Source organism: Oncorhynchus mykiss, chromosome 5, assembly GCF_057628025.1.
Source record: "Oncorhynchus mykiss isolate SJ-2025 chromosome 5, ASM5762802v1, whole genome shotgun sequence".
NCBI lineage: Eukaryota > Metazoa > Chordata > Actinopteri > Salmoniformes > Salmonidae > Oncorhynchus > Oncorhynchus mykiss.
The window spans coordinates 25,146,846-25,168,836 of record NC_143026.1 but is presented as its reverse complement, the minus strand read 5'-3'; the positions used below and the strand labels follow the sequence as shown (position 1 = coordinate 25,168,836).

At 42.5% G+C, this 21,991-nt stretch overlaps 1 protein-coding gene and 1 long non-coding RNA gene across 2 annotated transcripts in view; both read left to right on the top strand.

The window, feature by feature from the left end:
• The window catches only part of tnfrsfa (tumor necrosis factor receptor superfamily, member a), a 44,745-nt gene extending 30,065 nt beyond the window's left edge, over positions 1–14,680 (top strand). The window contains exons 2-10 of the mRNA XM_021602225.3: positions 2,662–2,833; positions 3,915–4,046; positions 6,789–6,900; positions 7,170–7,303; positions 7,580–7,672; positions 7,789–7,847; positions 8,764–9,069; positions 9,500–9,536; positions 11,686–14,680. Of these exons, the coding sequence (XP_021457900.3) occupies positions 2,662–2,833; positions 3,915–4,046; positions 6,789–6,900; positions 7,170–7,303; positions 7,580–7,672; positions 7,789–7,847; positions 8,764–9,069; positions 9,500–9,536; positions 11,686–11,987 (1,347 nt within the window). The 3' untranslated portion in view covers positions 11,988–14,680. The remainder of the gene's footprint in view (positions 1–2,661; positions 2,834–3,914; positions 4,047–6,788; positions 6,901–7,169; positions 7,304–7,579; positions 7,673–7,788; positions 7,848–8,763; positions 9,070–9,499; positions 9,537–11,685) is intronic.
• Positions 14,681–18,855: 4,175 nt separating this feature from the next.
• LOC149983216 (uncharacterized) lies at positions 18,856–21,080 on the top strand. The gene is made up of 2 exons (XR_016495946.1): positions 18,856–19,267; positions 19,479–21,080. It is a non-coding gene; the product is annotated as an uncharacterized LOC149983216 (long non-coding RNA).
• The last annotated feature ends 911 nt before the right edge of the window (positions 21,081–21,991 follow it).

Genomic DNA, 21,991 nt, shown 5'->3' with positions numbered 1-21,991 from the left:
TAATGGCCATGGCTCAATGGGAAAATTCCATTGTTAGATATTCCTCCTCCCCATAAAGTGACCTTTTTCCTCTTTGAGGCGCCTGTAAACTGCTGAGACAAGAACAGGTTTGTCTGTGAGGTTGGGATCGCTGCTGCATGGAGGAATCTAGTGATCCACAGGCCCAGGAATGCACTCAGACAGGATGTTATGTCACTGCTCAGCAGCCCTTCGTGTTTGTGTGTGCGTGTGTGTGTGCACGTGCGTGCGCGTGTATATTTTCCAGTAGCCACCTGAGGGGTATATACAACTGAAGTAGGATCAGGGAGTTAGCTATCTAACTTGCCTAAAAATTCTGAAATAACATTTATGGGGGGATAAGCTTGAAATGGGTGTGGTCTAAATGACTCGACAACCAAAAAGTTTAGCTTTCCTACTTAACCAAAAAATCTAGTTATTTAGTTATAAAATCAAGTTATAACTCATTGATCTGGCTTTGTAGTATACCCTTCAGGCTTTTGATTGTGAACATAACCATGGTTACGCTTCTAAGCAAGCCTGATTACTGTTTGTGGGATTCGTCATGGTTTCACTACTTCTCTTGTCTATAGTGTGCTTCCAATGCACGGCTCAATCTCTCCTCACTCTTCCCTGGTTGTGCTTTTCTCTTTTTTCTATCTTTCCCTCTTTCACAAATGCAAAATGCACACATGCATGCTGTCGTTTTCCCCTTCTCCTTCTTTTTCACACGGACTCAGTCCTTTGCTTTTACCCTCTCCCCTCCCACAGTCACACATTCAACTCTTTAACCCCCTCTGTACAATCTCATAAGCTATTAACCCCTCTATCTTTTCCTCTCTCCCCCTTCTCTGTCATTCTCTCTTTCTGCCCTCTCTTTCTCTCACTCCCCCCTCTCTTTGCCTCTTCTCTCTCACTATGTTTGGATAAAGCTAAATGGTGTGATTGTGAGTGCTCTGCTGGTCGTCGGCCCCTCCGCTCTGCCTCCCCGCGTCTGTGGAAAGTCTGACGTGAGCAGAGAGAACGGGGAGAGGGGGTGGGAGGGGGGAGAAGGAGAGAGCCAGCAAAAGGCTCGGCGGGTGCACAGCAGCGCTGCACCGGCCAGGAAACTCTCTGTGAACAACAAGGCATGGCCGGCCGCCTTCCACAGATCCAAGTGAGGAACAACAGGAGCTTAGACTCAGGAGTCAAGTCTGTTTGTCAGGAGTCAACTTCAGTCTGTAAGGAGTCAACTCTACTGTAGTCTTACACAAGTCAACTCCAGTCTATTAGGAGTCAACTCCACTAGTTTCCCAGGAATTCCATGTAGCCCACCATTTGAGTAGACGCTATGTTCATCCACTGTCTTTGTTTACAAACTACTCCCCAAAAATTATAGTACCAGAAATCTGTGATTTCAATACATTATGTTATTTGACCATGGGAAAAATAAAAGAGCTATTGTGTAAGTATTGTGGGTTAGATTGAACTGAGCGCTGTGTGCCAGTTATGGGGGTGGGAGGGTGGTGGGGCACGGTGGGGTCTACGAGAGAGAGAGAGAGACAAAACCTACCAAAACTAGGCCGCTCATTTACACGAGGAGGTGTCAAATTGCTTCCAAGGGGCTTCGAGGTGGTGTCGCATGTCGGCCCAGTCAAAGCGCTGGGGTTTTAAGAATGTGGGTCATTTGATGTAGAGGTACTAAAGTGTGTTGTTTGCCAGTGAATAGGACCTTCTCACAGTGACAAGGTGAAAAGGCGTGTGAACAAACACTGGTGCCTTTGGGCCACACTAAAGTGCTCCGCTGTATTCTACTCTGTCCCCCCAATCCATACAAGCCCTGTTATTATCCAGCACAGGAATGGATTACTGGGATCACATCTGATATGGGCAGCAACATGCTAGCTTTAGCTATAGGATACCCTATCAATCCCCATTGTCTCCTCACTAGAGAGGATTTTGGTTGTCCAAGACAATGGATTTAACCAAAATGACATTTTGGATAGATTGAAATTGTTTGGATACGCTTTGAACTATCTGTTTGAAGTGTCTGTCTGTGTAATTTAAACAAAAATCTATGCACACTATACATATTTATATTTTTGCTGGTTTAGAATCAGATATTTAGAATGGTATTGCACTCCACCACATTTAAAAAAAAATCTGGTTTGAACTTTTATGTTTTTATCCCTGGGATCTTCTTTGAACCCCAGAACAGTGATGAAACGTGACCTGGCCATTCAACATGCCTTCAACAACTGTATTGAATGGCCTTAATTCAACATTTAACATCAGTATATGGTGTAAACTCTGCATACATACACATGTTATGTTGTTTTCTAACTCCAGCCTGCTCTCCTAATTGGCTGTCCTCTGCAGATGTTCAGATCAGGTGGTTCAAATTAGGCCCCAGATTGCTCACACACAGTTTCTTATGAGAATATAAACTCTCTTCTCTCCCCGCTCCCAAGCGGGTGGGCGAGTGAGTGTTTATATAGACTGGTAATGTGAACCTCTCCCTCCTGTATGATATGAATGGGAGCAATCTCTCTCCCACTCTTTCTCTCACTCTCTCTCTTGCTGCACTGCCCTTTCCAGGTGGTCATTGTAAGTAAGAATGTGTTGTTATTTGACTTGCCTGGTTAAAGGAAAGTAAATGAAACTCTCCTACTCTGCCTCCTCTAGGTGGTGGTGTTCTTGCTGTGCGCAGGGCTGGCCTGCTGTGGGGCGGAGCTCAGGGGCGTGTTGGCGGCCCAGTGGTCCGGCGATGACAGGAACCGAACGCAGCGACACAAAACCTGTGTGGAGAACCAGCAGTACCGCCATCAGGACCTCTGCTGCCTCAACTGCCAGGCCGGTAAGGAGAACCCAGGCCCAAAACCTGATCTAGAACCCAAGCGATAACTTTGGTTATATACACTGCCAGGCTATCAGTACAGGCCAGCAGAATCAGAGCTACTAGAACCTGAGCCCGGAACCAGAACTACAATCACACTTTATAAATAAAACATATAACCCAAGCTTGAACCAGTCCTTCTAATACATTATCAACAGGCCTTCCAGAGAGGAGGGAACTCATTACTCTGACTATAACATTATTTCAGTCAGAGTGCCAACTATGTGAGGATAGCAGAGCAGAGTGGAACCTATGCCCAAGCTAGCGGCAGGGAACCCAACCCAGGCTCTGTAACAACACCCAGTAGTAAACATTAAGGGAGGGAGTAGGGTTTCTTTAAAAAGTTGTGTTACTAGCTGAAATAGTCCCATTAAAACCTAACCACTGCGCTACTGATGCCAGCGCTGTGGAATGAGCCAAGGATATTATAGCAACACTAGCACCATTGCTATCAGGCTACTGCTAACAAGCTATTGCTATTTCCAATTAGATGACCCGTTTGGACCTTTTTAGGTCAGTCAGATAGGAAAAGGCAGAGACACAGATTGAACTGCCTCTATCTCTAGCTAGTTAGTCAGGAATGGCAGTGAACTTTTCAAGCTTTTCCTCTGTACATTTCTCACATTCTCTCCTTCCCTCTATCGCTCTCTCTCTCTTTTGGGTGTGATAGTATCGGTCTTTTCTCTAAACACATGATAATCAGGTGCCTAAAGCATGTCATGCGTGAACGGGCCGGGAAAAATGCTAATGTTACATCACAACCAAGAAAGTAGACGCAAAACCACTGCAGTAGTATATAGTTTGCATATGCCATGGCTATGTGTCTCTGTTCCAGTATTAGACATAGGAAAAGCACACACGCATGCACACAGACTACCACCATCACAACAAGCACACCACCCCTTTGTCTTACTCGAAGAAATGCTTCAGGCTAAATATGTATTTTGACCTCAATAAGGTTATTGTTAAGTATTAATCAAACAAATAAACAGCCTATAACAGACTATTTCTGTTTGTAAAAATGTTATTGATTGATGGACAGGTACGTTCGTGGGCGGGGCGTGTGACCGGGACATGGAGCAGGGGAGATGCTTGCCCTGTAATCACGGCCACACCTACACAGAACACTCCAACGGGATGAACCACTGTCTGCCCTGCACGCACTGCCGCAAGGGTAATGAAGTCCTCTGCTGTTTATTTGTAGTCCTGTAAAAGAACAAACAGTTACCTGTTACCTGGCCTCTTTTAGCTGTCCTTAAAGAACTGTCTTACAAGTTTGTGTCGTTAGAAGAAGAGACTCTCCATTTCACATGAAGTTAGCTATTAGCTAACCACAATGTCTCTCTCTCTCTTGTATCTGTTGCCAATTCATAAACTATTAACCAGGGTAGACACCAATTCCGGGAGTCTACTCATGGAGCTTTGGGCATTCACAGTTTAGCTTGTTATACTTTTGTTCCAGAGAGTGCAGAAGAATACATGGTGGCTTTCTCCCTGTCCTCAAAGCTCCATGATAATTTGATACAGTGGTATTACATGGCATACGAGGGTGTGCCTGTCTTAGTTTTTTTCACACAAACTGAATGCAGAGTGTGTGTTACCTGTCTCAGGAAAGTTGTGTGTGTGTGTTTTCGTACATTACCTTGCAAAGCAGTTCGGTGTGTCTTTGTGCCATGTGAAAGGCCTGACCCACTGAAAGGAGATAACTGTTACAGGGGAGGGACATGTTTTGTGTTGTGAAAGAGCTTTATTATGTGAGTGCTTCAGTGCATACATATCTCACAGTAAACATTGGAAAGATTAGTAATAATAACTTAGTAATATTTACCATCTGAAACAGAACTGAAAATAAACTTTTACCTAAACTATTGAATGTATGATACAATATATATACAGTATATACATACAAATATATGTGGACACCGCTTCAAATTAGTGGATTCAGCTATTTCAGCCACACCATTGATAACAGGTGTATAAAATCGAGCACACATACATGCAATCTCCATAGACAAATACTGGCAGTAGAATGGCCTTACCGAAGAGCTCAGTGACTTTCAATGTGGCACCGTCATAGGATGCCACCTTTCCAACAAGTCAGTTTGTCAAATTTCTGCCCTGCTAGAGCTACCCCGGTCAACTGTCAGAGCTGTTATTGTGAAGTGGAAACGTCTAGGAGCAACAACAGCTCAGCCGCAAAGGGGTAGGCCACACAAGCTCACAGAACAGGAACACCGAGTGCTGAAGCGCGTAGCGCGTAAAAATCATCTGTCCTCAGTTGCAACACTCAGTACCGAGTTCCAAACTGCCTCTGGAAGCAACGTGATCACAAGAGCTGTTTGTCAGGAGCTTCATGAAATGGATTTCCATGGCCGAGCAGCCGCACACAAGCCTAAGATCAACATGCGCAATGCCAATTGTCGGCTGGAGTTGTGTAAAGCTCGCCGCCATTGGAAACACGTTCTCTGGAGTGATGAATCACGGTTCACCGTCTGGCAGTCCGACGGACAAATCTGGGTTTGGTGGATGCCAGGTGAATGCTCCCTGCCCCAATTCATAGTGCCAACTGTTAAGTTTGGTGGAAGAATAATAATGGTTTGGGGCTGTTTTTCGTGGTTCGGGCTAGTTCCAGTGAAGGGAAATCTTAGCACTACAGTATACAGTGACATTCTATACAATTCTGTGCTTCCAACTTTGTGGAAACAGTTTGGGGAAGGCCCTTTCCTATTTCAGCATGACAATGCCCCCGTGCACAAAGCGAGGTCCATACAGAAATGGTATTACGAGATCGGTGTAGAAGAACCTGACTGGCCTGCACGGAGCCCTGACAGCAACCCCATCGAACACCTTTGGGATGATTTGGAACTTCGACTGCGAGCAATGTTCCAACATCTAGTGGAAAGCCTTCCCAGAAGAGTGGAGGCTGTTATAGCAGCAAAGGAGGACCAACTCCATATTAATACCCATGATTTTGGAATGAGATGTTTGACGACCAAGTGTCCACATACCTTTGGTCATGTAGTGTATGGTGGGCTGTTCTTAAGCCCGACGCAACGTGGAGTGCCTGGATACAGCACTTAGCCGTGGTATATTGGCCATATACCACAAACTACTGACGTGCCTTATTGCTATTATAAACTGGTTACCAATGTAATTAGAGCAGTAAAAATAAACGTTTTGTCATACCCGTGGTATAAGGTTTGATATACCACGGCTGTCAGCCAATCAGCATTCAGGGCTTGAACCACACAGTTTATAATAGTACTTGTGGGTGGGTCTAATCGGGTGGTTCTAATCCTGAATGCTGATTGGTTAAAACCACATTCCAGCCAGTGTCTATTCCACAAATTGCCAATGGCTAAATCTATGACCTTAAAATGCTTATTTACTCTGTTCCATCTGACTGCGCAATCCATTGTCTCATCAGCCCAGCCAAGCAATTTATCATTTTGATCTCCACTATATAAAGCATCTAGACATTATCTCACATTGCTTTTAGACTAACATTTAGTTTTTATCAGTACCAGAGTACCAGTGAGTGTAAATTTAGAGAACTGTCAAATTGTCAGTTCGTAAATTCAGAGCGCTTCGCTCTTGGAGTGTTTAGAGCACACACTGGACACTCTGGCCGAGGAGTAGGGTTGATCAGAGCGTTCTGGTTAAGCTGTTTTCATGTTATCCAGAGCATTGGTGACTGTAACTGTGCTGCTGGCAAAAACTTAATTACGCTGTTTTGCTGATGTTTACTGACACCGGCCATATTCATCAGGTGTTGAGCGTTCGTAAATTCATCAGTTATTCTGCGCTCTGGTACTAAGACGAGTGCTCTGAAATTGGAGTAGATAGCAAGAGTGAATGTACGAATGTGCCCTTAATTACGCTCGCTCTCACTCTCTCTCTTTTTCTCCCTCTTCAGATCAGAGCAAGACGGTACCTTGTACCAGTACCACAGACACCCAGTGCCAGTGTCGTGCGGGCACCTTCTGTGTGCCAGAGCAGGCCTGTGAGGTCTGCAAGAGATGTGCCAAGTGAGTGCCACCCTAAACATTTAGAACACTACTAAAACCACCAGAATTTAGTCCAGAAATCACCCCTGTAGGCCTACTAAACAGCAGCCTTGTCTCAGATCAGTTTTTACTCTATAGCCAACTTCTATTGTCGTTGCCATGAGTTGTCAAGGAGTTGGCAAGACCGCACAAATTGATCTGAGTTTAGCATTATGTCATTTTTAACCAAGTGTCTACTGCACTAGCCCCTTCAAAAATAAAATACTAATTCCTTTTTCTTGTCTTCCTAGGTGTAAAGTGGGGGAGGGGGAGGTGAAGAAATGCACCCCCATTTCCAACACTTTGTGTAGGAAACTGGATGTCTCACCTACCCTCCACCTTCCTACCCTCCCCACCCCCACCCCCAGCTCACCAAGGACCATAGGTAGGCCTACATATGTCTTTAGCTATCTGTTTTATAGGCTCTGAATCTTTTTTATTGAGGACAGATTAAATAAACAGAATGAACTGTATATAGTTGATACACTGATATTTTTTCAGCTTAAATAACATGACACTTGCTTGTTAGTGGAGCGCAAATTCCTAATTTACTGAAGTCATAGGTTATGGGGTGTTTAATTGTGAAAAATAAGCATAGTTTCTATCAAGTCTGAGATGTGATTCTGATTGGTTGTGTTTCCTCATTTCTCCTCCCCAAAAGCTACGCCATTGGTAATTCTGCTCCTGCTCTTCCTCCTCTCCATTGGGATTGGTGTGTGGCTTTGGATCAAGAAGCCATGCACATTTCAGCCAGGTGAGTAACAAAAACAAATGTCCCTCGCCACTCGCTGTGTATTGAAATACATATTGACACAACACTGCAGATTGGTTGTCTGATATGGTTGTTGTCTAATTCTCCATGTGTTTTAGTTTGTCTTTCAGGTTCAGACAGTCGCTGTGACTCCAATGAGATCGTGAAGATTCCCATCGTAAGTTTTCCCCTCTCTACTCCTTTAGTTACAGTATGTCTTTGGGGTTATGTTATCTAACAGTGTAGATAAAAAATCTGAATTCATCATGAGGGGACAGTGGCTTGTGTGTCTGTGTACCTACATACATGTAGTCAGATCCGGCCCTATGTGACATTTTGTTGTGTGTCCCCCACCGCTACCTTGTGAGCACAACATTTTAGTGCCCTCCCTTGACAGCAGAGAGTTAATATCATGCGTTGAGAAAATGTTGCAGTTTTAAAGCAAGTTTGCTGCAATTCTACACATTTTGCCATGGGGCGTAGAGAAGATTTCGCAACTCATTTCATACAATTCTACACATTTTCCCATGGGGCAGAGATAAATGTTTGCATATCTAAGTGACTAACAAAATCAATGGGGGCCCCTGGTCATTAATTCGACCATGATTACTACAAGTTTAGATAACTGGCTAGACTAAACTTTTTAGCTGACATGGGCTGATTGAGTGACTGCCAATTACTGACATAACAAGAGAAAAACTGCTGATGCACAACCACATTTTGAAATTGTACCTTGTGTATTCTACCATTATAACTCTCAACAGTAAGTTGAGATCCTGACTGAGTTCCTAAAAATATATCTGCGGGCCTATAAAAGGGGGGCTGGGCCACCAGTTGACCATCCCTGGTGTATATCAGTCTGTTGGCTGTATATAAATCTTTGTGGGGAATTGTTTTCATGCATCTTCTCAGAATGTCTCAGTGTACTTTGATCTGCTAAGTGACACAGTCGAAGGTCATAGTGATGCGTCACTCACTTTTTCTGGTCTTGGCAGAAGATTAGTCACACCGCCCTGAACCATGTCAACTAATTATGATTACATCTATGATATGAATGTGCTCTCTCTCTCTCTATGTAAATCTCTCTATTTTAGGATGAGAGTGGACCCACAGCAGAGGAGAGACAAAACAGCCAGAACGCCGGCCTGGAGGAGGAAGAAGCAGAGGAGGTCCGTCCCGAGTCACGTCCCTTGCTGCAGGAGACCCAGGGTAGGCTGATCAAGGCCTCCCCTCCCCTGAGCCTGGGGGAGGACGAGGACCGTGGCCTGGGTGACAGCCTGCCCAACACCACCAGCTCCTCCCAGACAAGTTTGTCGGCCTTGCCCACCGCCGGGGCAGCCTCGTCGAGCAGCTCTCCCCAACACAGCCCCTCCACCCAGAGACTGCAGCCCACAGCCGGGGTGAGAGAAGGAGGGAGAGGTGGTTGGGGGGCAGTGGAGGGAGGGAGATGTTGAAGAATATGGGGGCAGAGAAGGTTAGAAGAGGGCAGGTACCTTGCAAGAGAGGGAAGCAGGGAGAGCGTGAAATCAGGGAGGATTGGGGGACAGGGACCCTGGGGATAGGTATGGCCTAGGACACAAAACCAAACAGACCCTGCTAGCAGCAGATCATGTGAGCACGGAGACGAGTTGTGCATTCCTGCAGCAGACACATATCCTGAGAAGTGCAATAACAATAGCACATTGCAAGTTTGAGTATTTTCACCAAGGCAGACTTTCATAACACTAATAATATTTTACTTACAGTATTTCTGAACACAAAAGGGATTTTGTCCTCGGTGGTCTGTAGAAGGGCTGTGGTTAACTCGTTTTTTCTCCTGTCGTGTTTCAGGATGATCCTCTACAGAAGAGATTGGTGCCCCTGCTAGGTAAGGGACCCCGCACAGAGCTGGAGTGTGGGCCGGGTTCTAGTAGGGAGGCAGTGGTGTAGTGGAGGGTATACGCAGCCTTATACCCACTTATACACTCTTCTTAATCCCAACTGATACGTATTTAAGTAGTGTGGTGGAAGTATACGCTGTATAAATTAATAAGGCTGATGGAACAGATCAGAATGTTTAGCATAAAATGTTGATTAACTATTATTTATTTGTTCCAAATTGCAATTGCTGGAAAACACCATTCTAAAATGTGCACTGCACATGCAAGCAGTTTCATAGAAATAGATGGAAATATCTGTTAGAAATGTATCATGTGTTGTTAATATGACTAGCATAATGCCTTTGGCTGCTGGACAATGAAACAAAGTTTTTTTTTAACTAAAAAAACAATAGAACAGGAGAATGCATGAGTAGGTCTTTATACAAATAATTGCCTCCATGTTTCTATGGTGGAATTTTTGCAATACGCTACTTTAAAGCAAGGTAAGACATGCCTATGAAGTAAAACTTCCAGGTGTCAAACCATTAAAGAACAGGAAACATATAGCAGTGCTAATGATAGGCCTAACCGTCTTCTGATAGATCGACAGGCTTTCCCAAAAACCTTCTTTATTAAATGTTAATTAGCTACAAAGTAGCCTATGCCTACCTGTCAGAATGATGTCATGATTATTTGCATCAATCCAGTGGACATTTATTTTGCCTACTCCATGTGTGTGCAACAGAAGCACAGCTAACCAAACAACAGTGCTAGGTGCCTGCACACTTGAATTAAAGGGTAACTACACTCAAAACTCAACATTTCTTAGATTTTTTTCCAGGCCTCAAAAGTGGTCTGGTGTGGTTCAATCATTGTTATGGACTTCAAACATACAATTTCGTTGTTTTTCTGTTGAAGAAGTGTGACCTTGAGAGTGAAAACCTAATAAAATAGGGAAGGATCTGAAAACTATGAATTTCTGACTCCGTTGACAGGCTCATTTATTTGTTTCAACTGTACACCTAATCTAAGCCTACTTGCACAGTACAGCTTGGCTTGGCCTGACTGTGAAAGACCAATATGGGATTTATGGTTTTAGGTCATTCAGAGTGTATGTGACTGTTTTTCACACAGGATGCCTTGGAAAAATTAGAGTATACCCACTTCTCCAGGCACCACTACACCACTGTAGGGAGGGGTTCCACAAACACCATAAACAACACATTCATCATATCCTGACTGCGGTCTGTTCAGAAGAGTGAATTGTTACAGAACAGTCTGATAGAAATGTCTTGTCTATAAGTTACATTTTATATGCAAGGTTTGAGTATTTCGACTTCTTGAATACACTCCATAGAGATGGAATAACGTCGAGTTCATGTCAGCCCACAGCAAGTCAAAACAATAATGAATTTGATGGATTTTATATATGGATTTTATGTCCTTTGTCACTCATTCATCCTATGATGAATAGGGATTTGAATTTAATGAATAGGGACTACAGGAATACGGGATTTACCTAAAGAATAGTTTTTGCTACTGAACTATAGTCAGTATAGCTTGGCTTTGTTTTTATCTCTGCCTGAAGTAAATTGCGTGTGTATAGCACTTATTTACTATTGGCTCCACGGTTTAACCTTGTTAGCTCTGTATTCCGTGGTTAATTGCTTTACGAGTTAATTCCCCGGCATTAAGAGGTTAGAAACAATTTACAATTTGGATGCTAAAAAGGAGCTCTATTGTAAGGCCGAGAAAATGAACAAAATGTGACGGGGAAAGCACACCGCCACAGATTCAGGAACAGATCATAGTTGATGCAGAGCTACTTTAGTTCAGTGCATGACTGTACATGTTTATCTATTGTTTAATATATTATTGTTTTCTGCTTGAGAATTGTAATTCATTTAAGTGAAATCATCAGGAAAAGGAAAAATTACAATAAAGAGTTATGCTTTCTAAAATAAAGGGCAGGAGTTTTTTTCCGGACCATGTGACCAGTTCAGGAAAAAAGTCCAGACCTTACTTATTGTCTATAACTAAAGCACATATTTTCTTGGTGGTCAGGAAAACAGGAAAACTCCCCTATTTTTGATATCAGCAACAATGAATTAGCAAAGATGTAACCAAGGTAACACTTCTTCTCCTTTCTCTCCCCAGGAGATGAGACATCCCTGAAGAAGAGCTTCGACCTCTTCGACGAGTGCCTGGATGTGCGGATCCACAACAAGTTCTTCCGCTACATTGGTGTCAATGACAACCACATCAAGATGGCAGAGAGAGCCCTTCCTGGCGACAAGGTGTACGACCTGTTGAAGAACTGGATGCAGAAGGAGGGTCTGAAAGCAGACATCAATGCACTGCTCCAGGCCCTTCTCAGCCTGGACCAGAGGCGCTCCGCTGAGAGCATCGCCTTAGCTGCCATCAAGAGGGGCTACTACAAACACGCAGACACGCCTTGACACCCCCAGCCCACTGGGGGCGCTGCCTTGGAGACGCGTGTGGATTGCGATTAAATTAAAAACATTGTTGAAAGACAACGTCAACTCTTATTGGCCTAAATGGTCTGATGTATTCGGCCTTCAGGCCAGTGCTTTCTTATAAAATGGAGGAGTTGGAGATGGACATTGTTGTCTTTTGAAGATCAGACAAAATGGTTTGGTGTATTCGGGCCTATAGACCAGTACTCTCTAATGCAGGGTTTAGAGATGGACGTTGTTGTCTTGCAAGAAGACATCAACTGTAATCGGCTAATATGGCCTGGTGTATTCGGTCTTGATAGGCCAACACTTTCTAAAACTAAATGGAGGAGTTGGAGATGGATGTTGAGGTTATTTTAAGAGATGGCCTCAACACAAGTTAGCGGCCATTGTGGTCAGATGTAAGCTGAGGTGATTGGGTGGGTCTGAAGCTCACCTTTGATTTCAATGATTTTATACCCTGCCCCTTCTCTCTGAGACTGACATGGCTTATAGGCCAATACTCGCCCCTGGGACAGGGACATACACTGGTTTGTAGGAGTGGCATTAGCTAGCTTTTTGTCACTGATACTGCGTCTTCTTGATGCACTGGCCTCTGGCACATGAAGGGTTTAGAGCAACAGGTAACAAATGCCCATATTAGGAGGAAGTTTAAACTACAGGTAAAGAGACCATTTAAGCACAACGCTGTAAAAAAAAAAATGACAGTAAAATATGAAACATACTGTATATCATGGTTGACAATGCAGATTGATATGAGTCATAACCGTATTAGAAGTTTTAACGACAGTTATAAATGGTCCATTTGAATATTTACATGTGTGTGTAAATATGTCTCATACGGTGGCTTGTTACTGTTTACAAATTCCAGAATTTGTTTATGAATTGAAATGTGCCATAGGCTCATTTAAAGTGAATAAGTGCAGGTAAGGGCAAGGAAGTTGTTTTTTTATAAATGCAGAAGTGACTAAACTGAATGTTTTATAGACTGCATTGTTAGTTGTTTTGTTTTTCAGTGTTAATGCATTCTCACCCCACTGGGCACAGACGTCAATTCAACGTCTATTCCACTTTGGTTCCAAGTGATTTCATTGAAATGACGTGGAAACAATGTTGATTCAACCAGTGTGTCCCGTGGGACACTTGTTGGAAGTTATTTCCATAGCTATTTCTTTTGTTAGTCAAATGTTTCTAAACAGTTCCTACAAACACTCAGAGCCCTCAAGGTTCCATCATTTTTTATTTATTGACATTCATTGACATATTTATTTTAAACGGATGGTGATTATGTGTCATTATTTATGCCATTCCGAACAAAGCAGCCCTGGAAAACTAAAGAGCACAGTAATGTGTTACTACATTATCAAGACTACATTTAGCTACAGGGCATCATGACTGAGATCAAATAGACAGGAGTGGCTGAACTGCATTTGGGGTTAACCCTTTCCTGCTTGATGCCGGAGCACTGATCAAAGACTATGTTCAGTGCACATACGGTCAAAGAAGTTCATAGTTCCATATGCCATTTCTGCACATAGAGTTTCTTATTCAACCAAGGTGGTCATGATAATGTCCGTTTTGTGTTAGGGCTCTTGTAGTGATTGTTAACACAATGTTTTTAATCTATTTGTGGGCTATTATGAGCCTTTCTCTCTGTGGTAGAGGGCAGACTTTTCGAGCCTGAACTAATATGCCTGATTCACACTATAGGGATGACCCAAACTGTACTTTTCACATTGTCCAGTACAGCTCTGCTTGGTTTGGCTCGGTAGTGTGAGAAGGCTACTAATGTATTGATATAAAGTTGGACCCCTTTATACATGTCAACAAACATGTATATACAGGTACGCAAATCACATTGCTTCTCATTGTTTGGCTCTGACAAGAAGAAAGCTTTTCAGGATAGTTAATCCACCTTTATTTCCTGTAGTGTCCTTTGTACAAACATTTGTAAGAGTGTATTTATGTGCTTCACAAAATATATATGTACATACATACAGTTATTAACAAAAAATAAAAACCTAAAAGCAGAAGGAACTGAATGAAGTGTGAAGTAAATTGTGTAGAATAGACTTAGTGAGGCCATAAGTGGTGAATCGACCTAAGTACTAGCATATGATGTTAGACACATTAAACTTGGTTTAGCCCCTTTTTCCCTGTAGTCTAGTGGTTACACTTGTGTAAAGAGGAAATCATTATATTTTATAGCTGAGATATGAAGCTACAGTGCTGGCACTGCCATCTATTGACAGACAATGAAAAACCAGCCTGCATCAATTTCTAGGGACCTTATTTTTTCTTCATAATGCTTTTCTACCACCTTTTTTAACACATCCCTTCTGTTACAATATTACCTTTGAGACTGCTTAGGAGTTAGGGTTATGAATTGGTGTTCACATCATGTTTGTGCTCTGGCAATTGATTTGAGAATAGTTGTTTTTTTCTCTTTGTACTTCTTCATATTTTACTACAAGCCTCACACTTTTCTGTTTATTTGTTGCATAGCTTAAAAACATGTTTATACTGCCCATGTAAATGTTTTATGAACAAACAAAAAAACTCTTCAAGTAATTTTCTCCCTTAGACAATTGTTTGCTTGTGTCTGGATTTCAGATACGAATGTAGCAAAGCCATTGTATGTTTAATGTCAATTTTAAATAAATGGTTTGTACAAATATCTTGTATTTGCTTTTTGTATTTTTTTTAAAATGTAACTAGGCAAGTCAGTTAAGTAAAAAAACGACGCTGGGCTAATTGTGTGCAGCCCTATGGAACTCCCAATCACGTCCAGATGTGATACAGCCTGGATTGAGGCCTGGATAATTAATTAACCACTGAGTGCATGCAGTATTAATATATTTATACAACAATGTGTGAAACAATTGCATATTATTAAAGTAACTGTCCAGGGAAAATCGTACTTGTAAAAATCCAAAGTGCACAGTTCCTATGCAATTTTAATGCACTTTTATGACACAAAGAAAAGGCTTAAACTATAAGGTACTTGTTTAGCTCTGCTAGCTGTGGCGTCGAGGAACTAGGGCAAGCACACTTGTAGTTGTTTCTAGCCTAGCCTATATAGCACAACACTGGTGAGAGAGAAGCGCGCATGTATCGCTCACCGAACTGAAGAGATTAACTTTCTATTATCTCTTTCCGCCTCTCTGCCCTGATAGACATGAGCCTGCAACACTCATCTTTCCAGTGTTGCACTTCGTCATTTATTTCCTTATAGAATCATAGCCGCAGGGGGTCCCACAGCACCCCTGATAGATTGAAATACATTTGCCAAAGTTGCGCTTCGTCGCCAAACCCACTGGCCCCAAGTCATCTACACGTCCCTGCTAGGTAAAGCCCCGCCTTATCTCAGCTCACTGGTCACCATAGCATGTGCTCCAGCAGGTATATCTCACTAGTCACCACCAAAGCCAATTCTTCCTTTGGCCGCCTTTCCTTCCAGTTCTCTGCTGCCAATGACTGGAATGAACTGCAAAAATCACTGAAGCTGGAGACTCATATTTCCATCACTAGCTTTAAGCACCAGCTGTCAGAGCAGCTCACAGATCACTGCACCTGTACATGGAAATACCCTATCCAACTACCTCATCCCCATACTGTATTTATTTATTTATCATGCTCCTTTGCACCCCAGTATCCCTACTTGCACATTAATCTTCTGTACGTCTAACACTCCAGTGTTTAATTGCTATATTGTAATTACTTCGCCACCATGGCCTATTTATTGCCTTACCTCACTTATCCTACCTCATTTGCACATGTTGTATATATACTTTTTATACTGTATTATTGACTGTATGTTTGTTTTTACACTGTATGTGTAACTCTGTGTTGTTGTATGTGTCAAACTGCTTTGCTTTATCTTGGCCAGGTCGCAGTTGCAAATGAGAACTTGTTCTCAACTAGCCTACCTGGTTAAATAAAGGTGAAATATATACAGTATATATATATTTTTTTTAAGTTATAGAATTACTGCTGTCTGTACAGAAATAAATGGAATAATTTAGAACACAACACCAAGAGTAAGCCTATAATTTAGCCACAGAGGATGAATAGCGTATTTTATTTTAATAGCCAAGCTGTGGATTGTGTGTTGCCCAATCACAAGGCATGCCTAGTCGCGAACGCGGCAAATCATGCAATATTTCAAATACATCGAGGGAAAACACAGGTTGGAAAGCAAGTGGATCCTACTGAAAATAGAAGACTAATCTGTCTATATGCTACCAATTTATCAACTTACAAATAGGCCTTTTGAGTGAACATCGTTGTTTTACAAAATAAAGATAATTTGGGAGAGATAATAATTTGGGACAAACATCAGCCATTGCTGGTGAGTGAGCTGCACATCATTGGGTGAGTCAGTGAAACTGTAAAGATTTTTTAGGAGTATAATTTCCTCCTCATATTGTACAATATGTGTGTCTCCCAGTGGTGCAAAGTACTTAAGTAAAAATACTTTAAAATAGTACTTAAGTCGTTTTTTGGGGTACTTTTATCTGTACCCTTTTTTTTTTACTACTTTTACTTCACTACATTCCTAAAGAAAATAACTTTTTACTTCATACATACTTCCAAAAGTACTAGTCACATTTTGAATGCTTAGCAGGACAGGAAAATTGTCAAATTCACACACTTATCAAGAGAACATCCCTGGTCATCCCTACTGCCTCTGATCTGATGGAATCACAAAATACAAATGCTTCGTTTGTAAGTGATGTCTGAGTGTTGGAGTGTGCACCTGGCTATCCCTAAATAAAAGAAAAAGAAAATGGTGCCTTCTGGTTTGCTTAATATAAAGAATTTGAAATTATTTTACTTTTGATACTTACGCATATTTTAGCAATTACATTTACTTTTGATATTTAAGTATATTTAAAACCAAATACTTTTAGACTTTCACTCAAGTAGTATTTTACTGGATGACTTTCACTTTTACTTGAGTCATTTTCTATTAAGGTATCTTTACTTTTACTCAAGTATGACAATTGGGTACTTTTTCCACCACTGGTGCCTCCATACACCTAGGCCTAGGCTATTGATGGTTTCAAGACGTTTTTATCAAAGTAGCCTGTCATTTCGATAATTTGAGGTATAAAAAAATATTCTGCTGAAGTCTCCAGTCATCTAAAATTATGTAGAAGTGCATTAAATGCATTTATAAAAGGCAACATTTTCCCCGGACCCTAGGCTAGAAAAAATGTCCCCCATGTGTGCAACTTCTGCAATCGCCTCTACTCTACTTCTCTATGCCAGTAGGCAAAAGCATTGAAAATGCATGCAATGCTTTATTATAAAGGTGATTTGTTTTCAAGCGTTCTGGTACCTCAGAGCCCACCCTGTCACCTCGCTCTGGGGTCCATCATATCTTCGTTTCACAAGTCCATGTACCACGTCGATCACGCCTCTTAGCTTGTCTTTGATGCACGGAGCCACCTTCCCCAGGATATTGATGACCACTTCCCTAATGTCCTCTGCCTCTACATCTCTCACACCTTGGATTTTCAGATTCCACCTGCGAGAGTACTGTTGAAATTCAGCTACATTCTCACACAGCTCATTATTTTGGGATTGCAGTTTCTTCATCTCGTTCTCAAGAAACGTTATATTTTCCTTGTTCTCGCTCACAACTGTGTGACGCTGACACGGTCTCTGAAAAATGATCAATCTTCTTTGATGTTTCTCCGGTAGCCCGCTCTATGATGGAAACTTTGGAGAATGTGGCTTCTTGTTTACTAGTCAGGGTCTGGATTGCAGTGAAAATTTCAGACATGGAAGTGTCCTGTTTCACTTTTTTTCTCCGGTGTTTTTAATTGGAGTCTGGAAGGATCTCGTCTTGGTCAGTCTTATTATTTATATTGCTTGAGCTCGTGGCATTGTGTGTATCCATGCGGTTCTGGCTCTCGTCGTAGCTAGCTAGCATGCCTGCCGTCTTCTTTGAGGTTTGGATATTCCGTCATCTGTTGTCTTTCTGTCATGTTCTTCCCATTCAACTTGACAAAAACTAACTCTAAACTTGCCATATGTAGCTAAAACCAGTTATAGCTACATTGAAAGCCAATATTAGACTGTTAACCACCTAACCCTCAAAGTTGTTTGTACAAGTGAGAAAACCATCCCTCTCACAGCCACGCCATCTACTCCTCCCACTGTTAAAAAACCATCCCTCTCACAGCCACGCCATCTACTCCTCCCACTGTTAAAAAATTGCTTGGTATTTCCTCATAGTGTATGATGTCTTATTCCTGAAGAGGATGAGCTGGCCAATCAGCGGTCTCCTTACATAAATATTTGTAATGATTGATAAACGCCCACACCATTCCAACACAGAAAAACTGCTTTTTAACATACTTAATTACCATTATTTGGAAGGAAAACTATTTCACTCATATTGCAAGTAATTATAGGTCAGATTCATTGAAATCTGGAAACACTGGACAGTTACTTATTTATATTGTGATACAGAATATTGATTAAGTATTTGTTTCTTAATTTCAATGAACAAATTACGTTTACTCTATCAACCTCTGCTGTCACCTCTGCAGTCTTCAACCAGGATCTCACCGATCACTGCCTCATTGCCTGCGTGCGTAATAGGTTCGGGGTCAAAGGACCACCCCTCATCACTGTCGAACACTCCTTTAAAACACTTCAGAGAGCAGAACTTTCTAATCGACCTGGCCCGGGTATCCTGGAAGGATATTGACCTCATCCCGTCAGTAGAGGATGCCTGGATGCTCTTCAAAAGTGCTTTCCTTATCATCTCAAATAAGCGGTCCCCATTCAAAAAATGTAGAACCAAGAACAGATATAGCCCATGGTTCACCTCAGACTTTTTTTATTTATTTTATTTTACCTTTATTTAACCAGGTAGGCAAGTTGAGAACAAGTTCTCATTTACAATTGCGACCTGGCCAAGATAAAGCAAAGCAGTTCGACAGATACAACAACACAGAGTTACACATGGAGTAAAACAAACATACAGTCAATAATAAAGTATAAACAAGTCTATATACAATGTGAGCAAATGAGGTGAGAAGGGAGGTAAAGGCAAAAAAAGGCCTTGGTGGCAAGGTAAATACAATATAGCAAGTAAAACACTGGAATGGTAGTTTTGCAATGGAAGAATGTGCAAAGTAGAAATAAAAATAATGGGGTGCAAAGGAGCAAAATAAATAAATAAATTAAATACAGTTGGGAAAGAGGTAGTTGATAGGGCTAAATTATAGGTGGGCTATGTACAGGTGGCAGGGTAGCCTAGTGGTTAGAGCGTTGGACTAGTAACCGGAAGGTTGCGAGTTCAAACCCCCGAGCTGACAAGGTACAAATCTGTCGTTCTGCCCCTGAACAGGCAGTTAACCCACTGTTCCCAGGCTGTCATTGAAAATAAGAATTTGTTCTTAACTGACTTGCCTGGTTAAATAAAGGTAAAAAAAAAAAAATAAAAAAAAACAGGTGCAGTAATCTGTGAGCTGCTCTGACAGTTGGTGCTTAAAGCTAGTGAGGGAGATAAGTGTTTCCAGTTTCAGAGATTTTTGTAGTTCGTTCCAGTCATTGGCAGCAGAGAACTGGAAAGAGAGACGGCCAAAGAAAGAATTGGTTTTGGGGGTGACTAGAGAGATATACCTGCTGGAGCGTGTGCTACAGGTGGGAGATGCTATGGTGACCAGCGAGCTGAGATAAGGGGGGACTTTACCTAGCAGGGTCTTGTAGATGACATGGAGCCAGTGGGTTTGGCGACGAGTATGAAGCGAGGGCCAGCCAACGAGAGCGTACAGGTCGCAATGGTGGGTAGTATATGGGGCTTTGGTGACAAAACGGATTGCACTGTGATAGACTGCATCCAGTTTGTTGAGTAGGGTATTGGAGGCTATTTTGTAAATTACATCGCCAAAGTCGAGGATTGGTAGGATGGTCAGTTTTACAAGGGTATGTTTGGCAGCATGAGTGAAGGATGCTTTGTTGCGAAATAGGAAGCCAATTCTAGATTTAACTTTGGATTGGAGATGTTTGATATGGGTCTGGAAGGAGAGGTTACAGTCTAACCAGACACCTAAGTATTTGTAGTTGTCCACGTATTCTAAGTCAGAGCCGTCCAGAGTAGTGATGTTGGACAGGCGGGTAGGTGCAGGTAGTGATCGGTTGAAGAGCATGCATTTAGTTTTACTTGTATTTAAGAGCAATTGGAGGCCACGGAAGGAGAGTTGTATGGCATTGAAGCTTGCCTGGAGGGTTGTTAACACAGTGTCCAAAGAAGGGCCGGAAGTATACAGAATGGTGTCGTCTGCGTAGAGGTGGATCAGAGACTCACCAGCAGCAAGAGCGACCTCATTGATGTATACAGAGAAGAGAGTCGGTCCAAGAATTGAACCCTGTGGCACCCCCATAGAGACTGCCAGAGGTCCGGACAACAGACCCTCAGATTTGACACACTGAACTCTATCAGAGAAGTAGTTGGTGAACCAGGCGAGGCAATCATTTGAGAAACCAAGGCTGTTGAGTCTGCCGATGAGGATGTGGTGATTGACAGAGTCGAAAGCCTTGGCCAGATCAATGAATACGGCTGCACAGTAATGTTTCTTATCGATGGCGGTTAAGATATCGTTTAGGACCTTGAGCGTGGCTGAGGTGCACCCATGACCAGCTCTGAAACCAGATTGCATAGCAGAGAAGGTATGGTGAGATTCAAAATGGTCGGTAATCTGTTTGTTGACTTGGCTTTCGAAGACCTTAGAAAGGCATGGTAGGATAGATATAGGTCTGTAGCAGTTTGGGTCAAGAGTGTCCCCCCCTTTGAAGAGGGGGATGACCGCAGCTGCTTTCCAATCTTTGGGAATCTCAGACGACACGAAAGAGAGGTTGAACAGGCTAGTAATAGGGGTGGCAACAATTTCGGCAGATAATTTTAGAAAGAAAGGGTCCAGATTGTCTAGCCCGGCTGATTTGTAGGGGTCCAGATTTTGCAGCTCTTTCAGAACATCAGCTGAATGGATTTGGGAGAAGGAGAAATGGGGAAGGCTTGGGCGAGTTGCTGTTGGGGGTGCAGTGCTGTTGACAGGGGTAGGAGTAGCCAGGTGGAAAGCATGGCCAGCAGTAGAAAAATGCTTGTTGAAATTTTCAATTATGGTGGATTTATCTGTGGTGACAGTGTTTCCTATCTTCAGTGCAGTGGGCAGCTGGGAGGAGGTGTTCTTATTCTCCATGGACTTTACAGTGTCCCAGAACTTTTTTGAGTTAGTGTTGCAATAAGCAAATTTCTGCTTGAAAAAGCTAGCCTTGGCTTTTCTAACTGCCTGTGTATAATGGTTTCTAGCTTCCCTGAACAGCTGCATATCACGGGGGCTGTTCGATGCTAATGCAGAACGCCATAGGACGTTTTTGTGTTGATTAAGGGCAGTCAGGTCTGGGGAGAACCAAGGGCTATATCTGTTCCTGGTTCTAAATTTCTTGAATGGGGCATGTTTATTTAAGATGGTTAGGAAGGCATTTTTAAAAAATATCCAGGCATCCTCTACTGACGGGATGAGGTCAATATCCTTCCAGGATACCCCGGCCAGGTCGATTAGAAAGGCCTGCTCGCTGAAGTGTTTCAGGGAGCGTTTTACAGTGATGAGAGGAGGTCGTTTGACCGCTGACCCATTACGGATGCAGGCAATGAGGCAGTGATCGCTGAGATCTTGGTTGAAGACAGCAGAGGTGTATTTAGAGGGGAAGTTGGTTAGGATGATATCTATGAGGGTGCCCGTGTTTAAGGCTTTGGGGAGGTACCTGGTAGGTTCATTGATAATTTGTGTGAGATTGAGGGCATCAAGTTTAGATTGTAGGATGGCTGGGGTGTTAAGCATGTTCCAGTTTAGGTCGCCTAGCAGCACGAGCTCTGAAGATAGATGGGGGGCAATCAGTTCACATATGGTGTCCAGAGCACAGCTGGGGGCAGAGGGTGGTCTATAGCAGGCGGCAACGGTGAG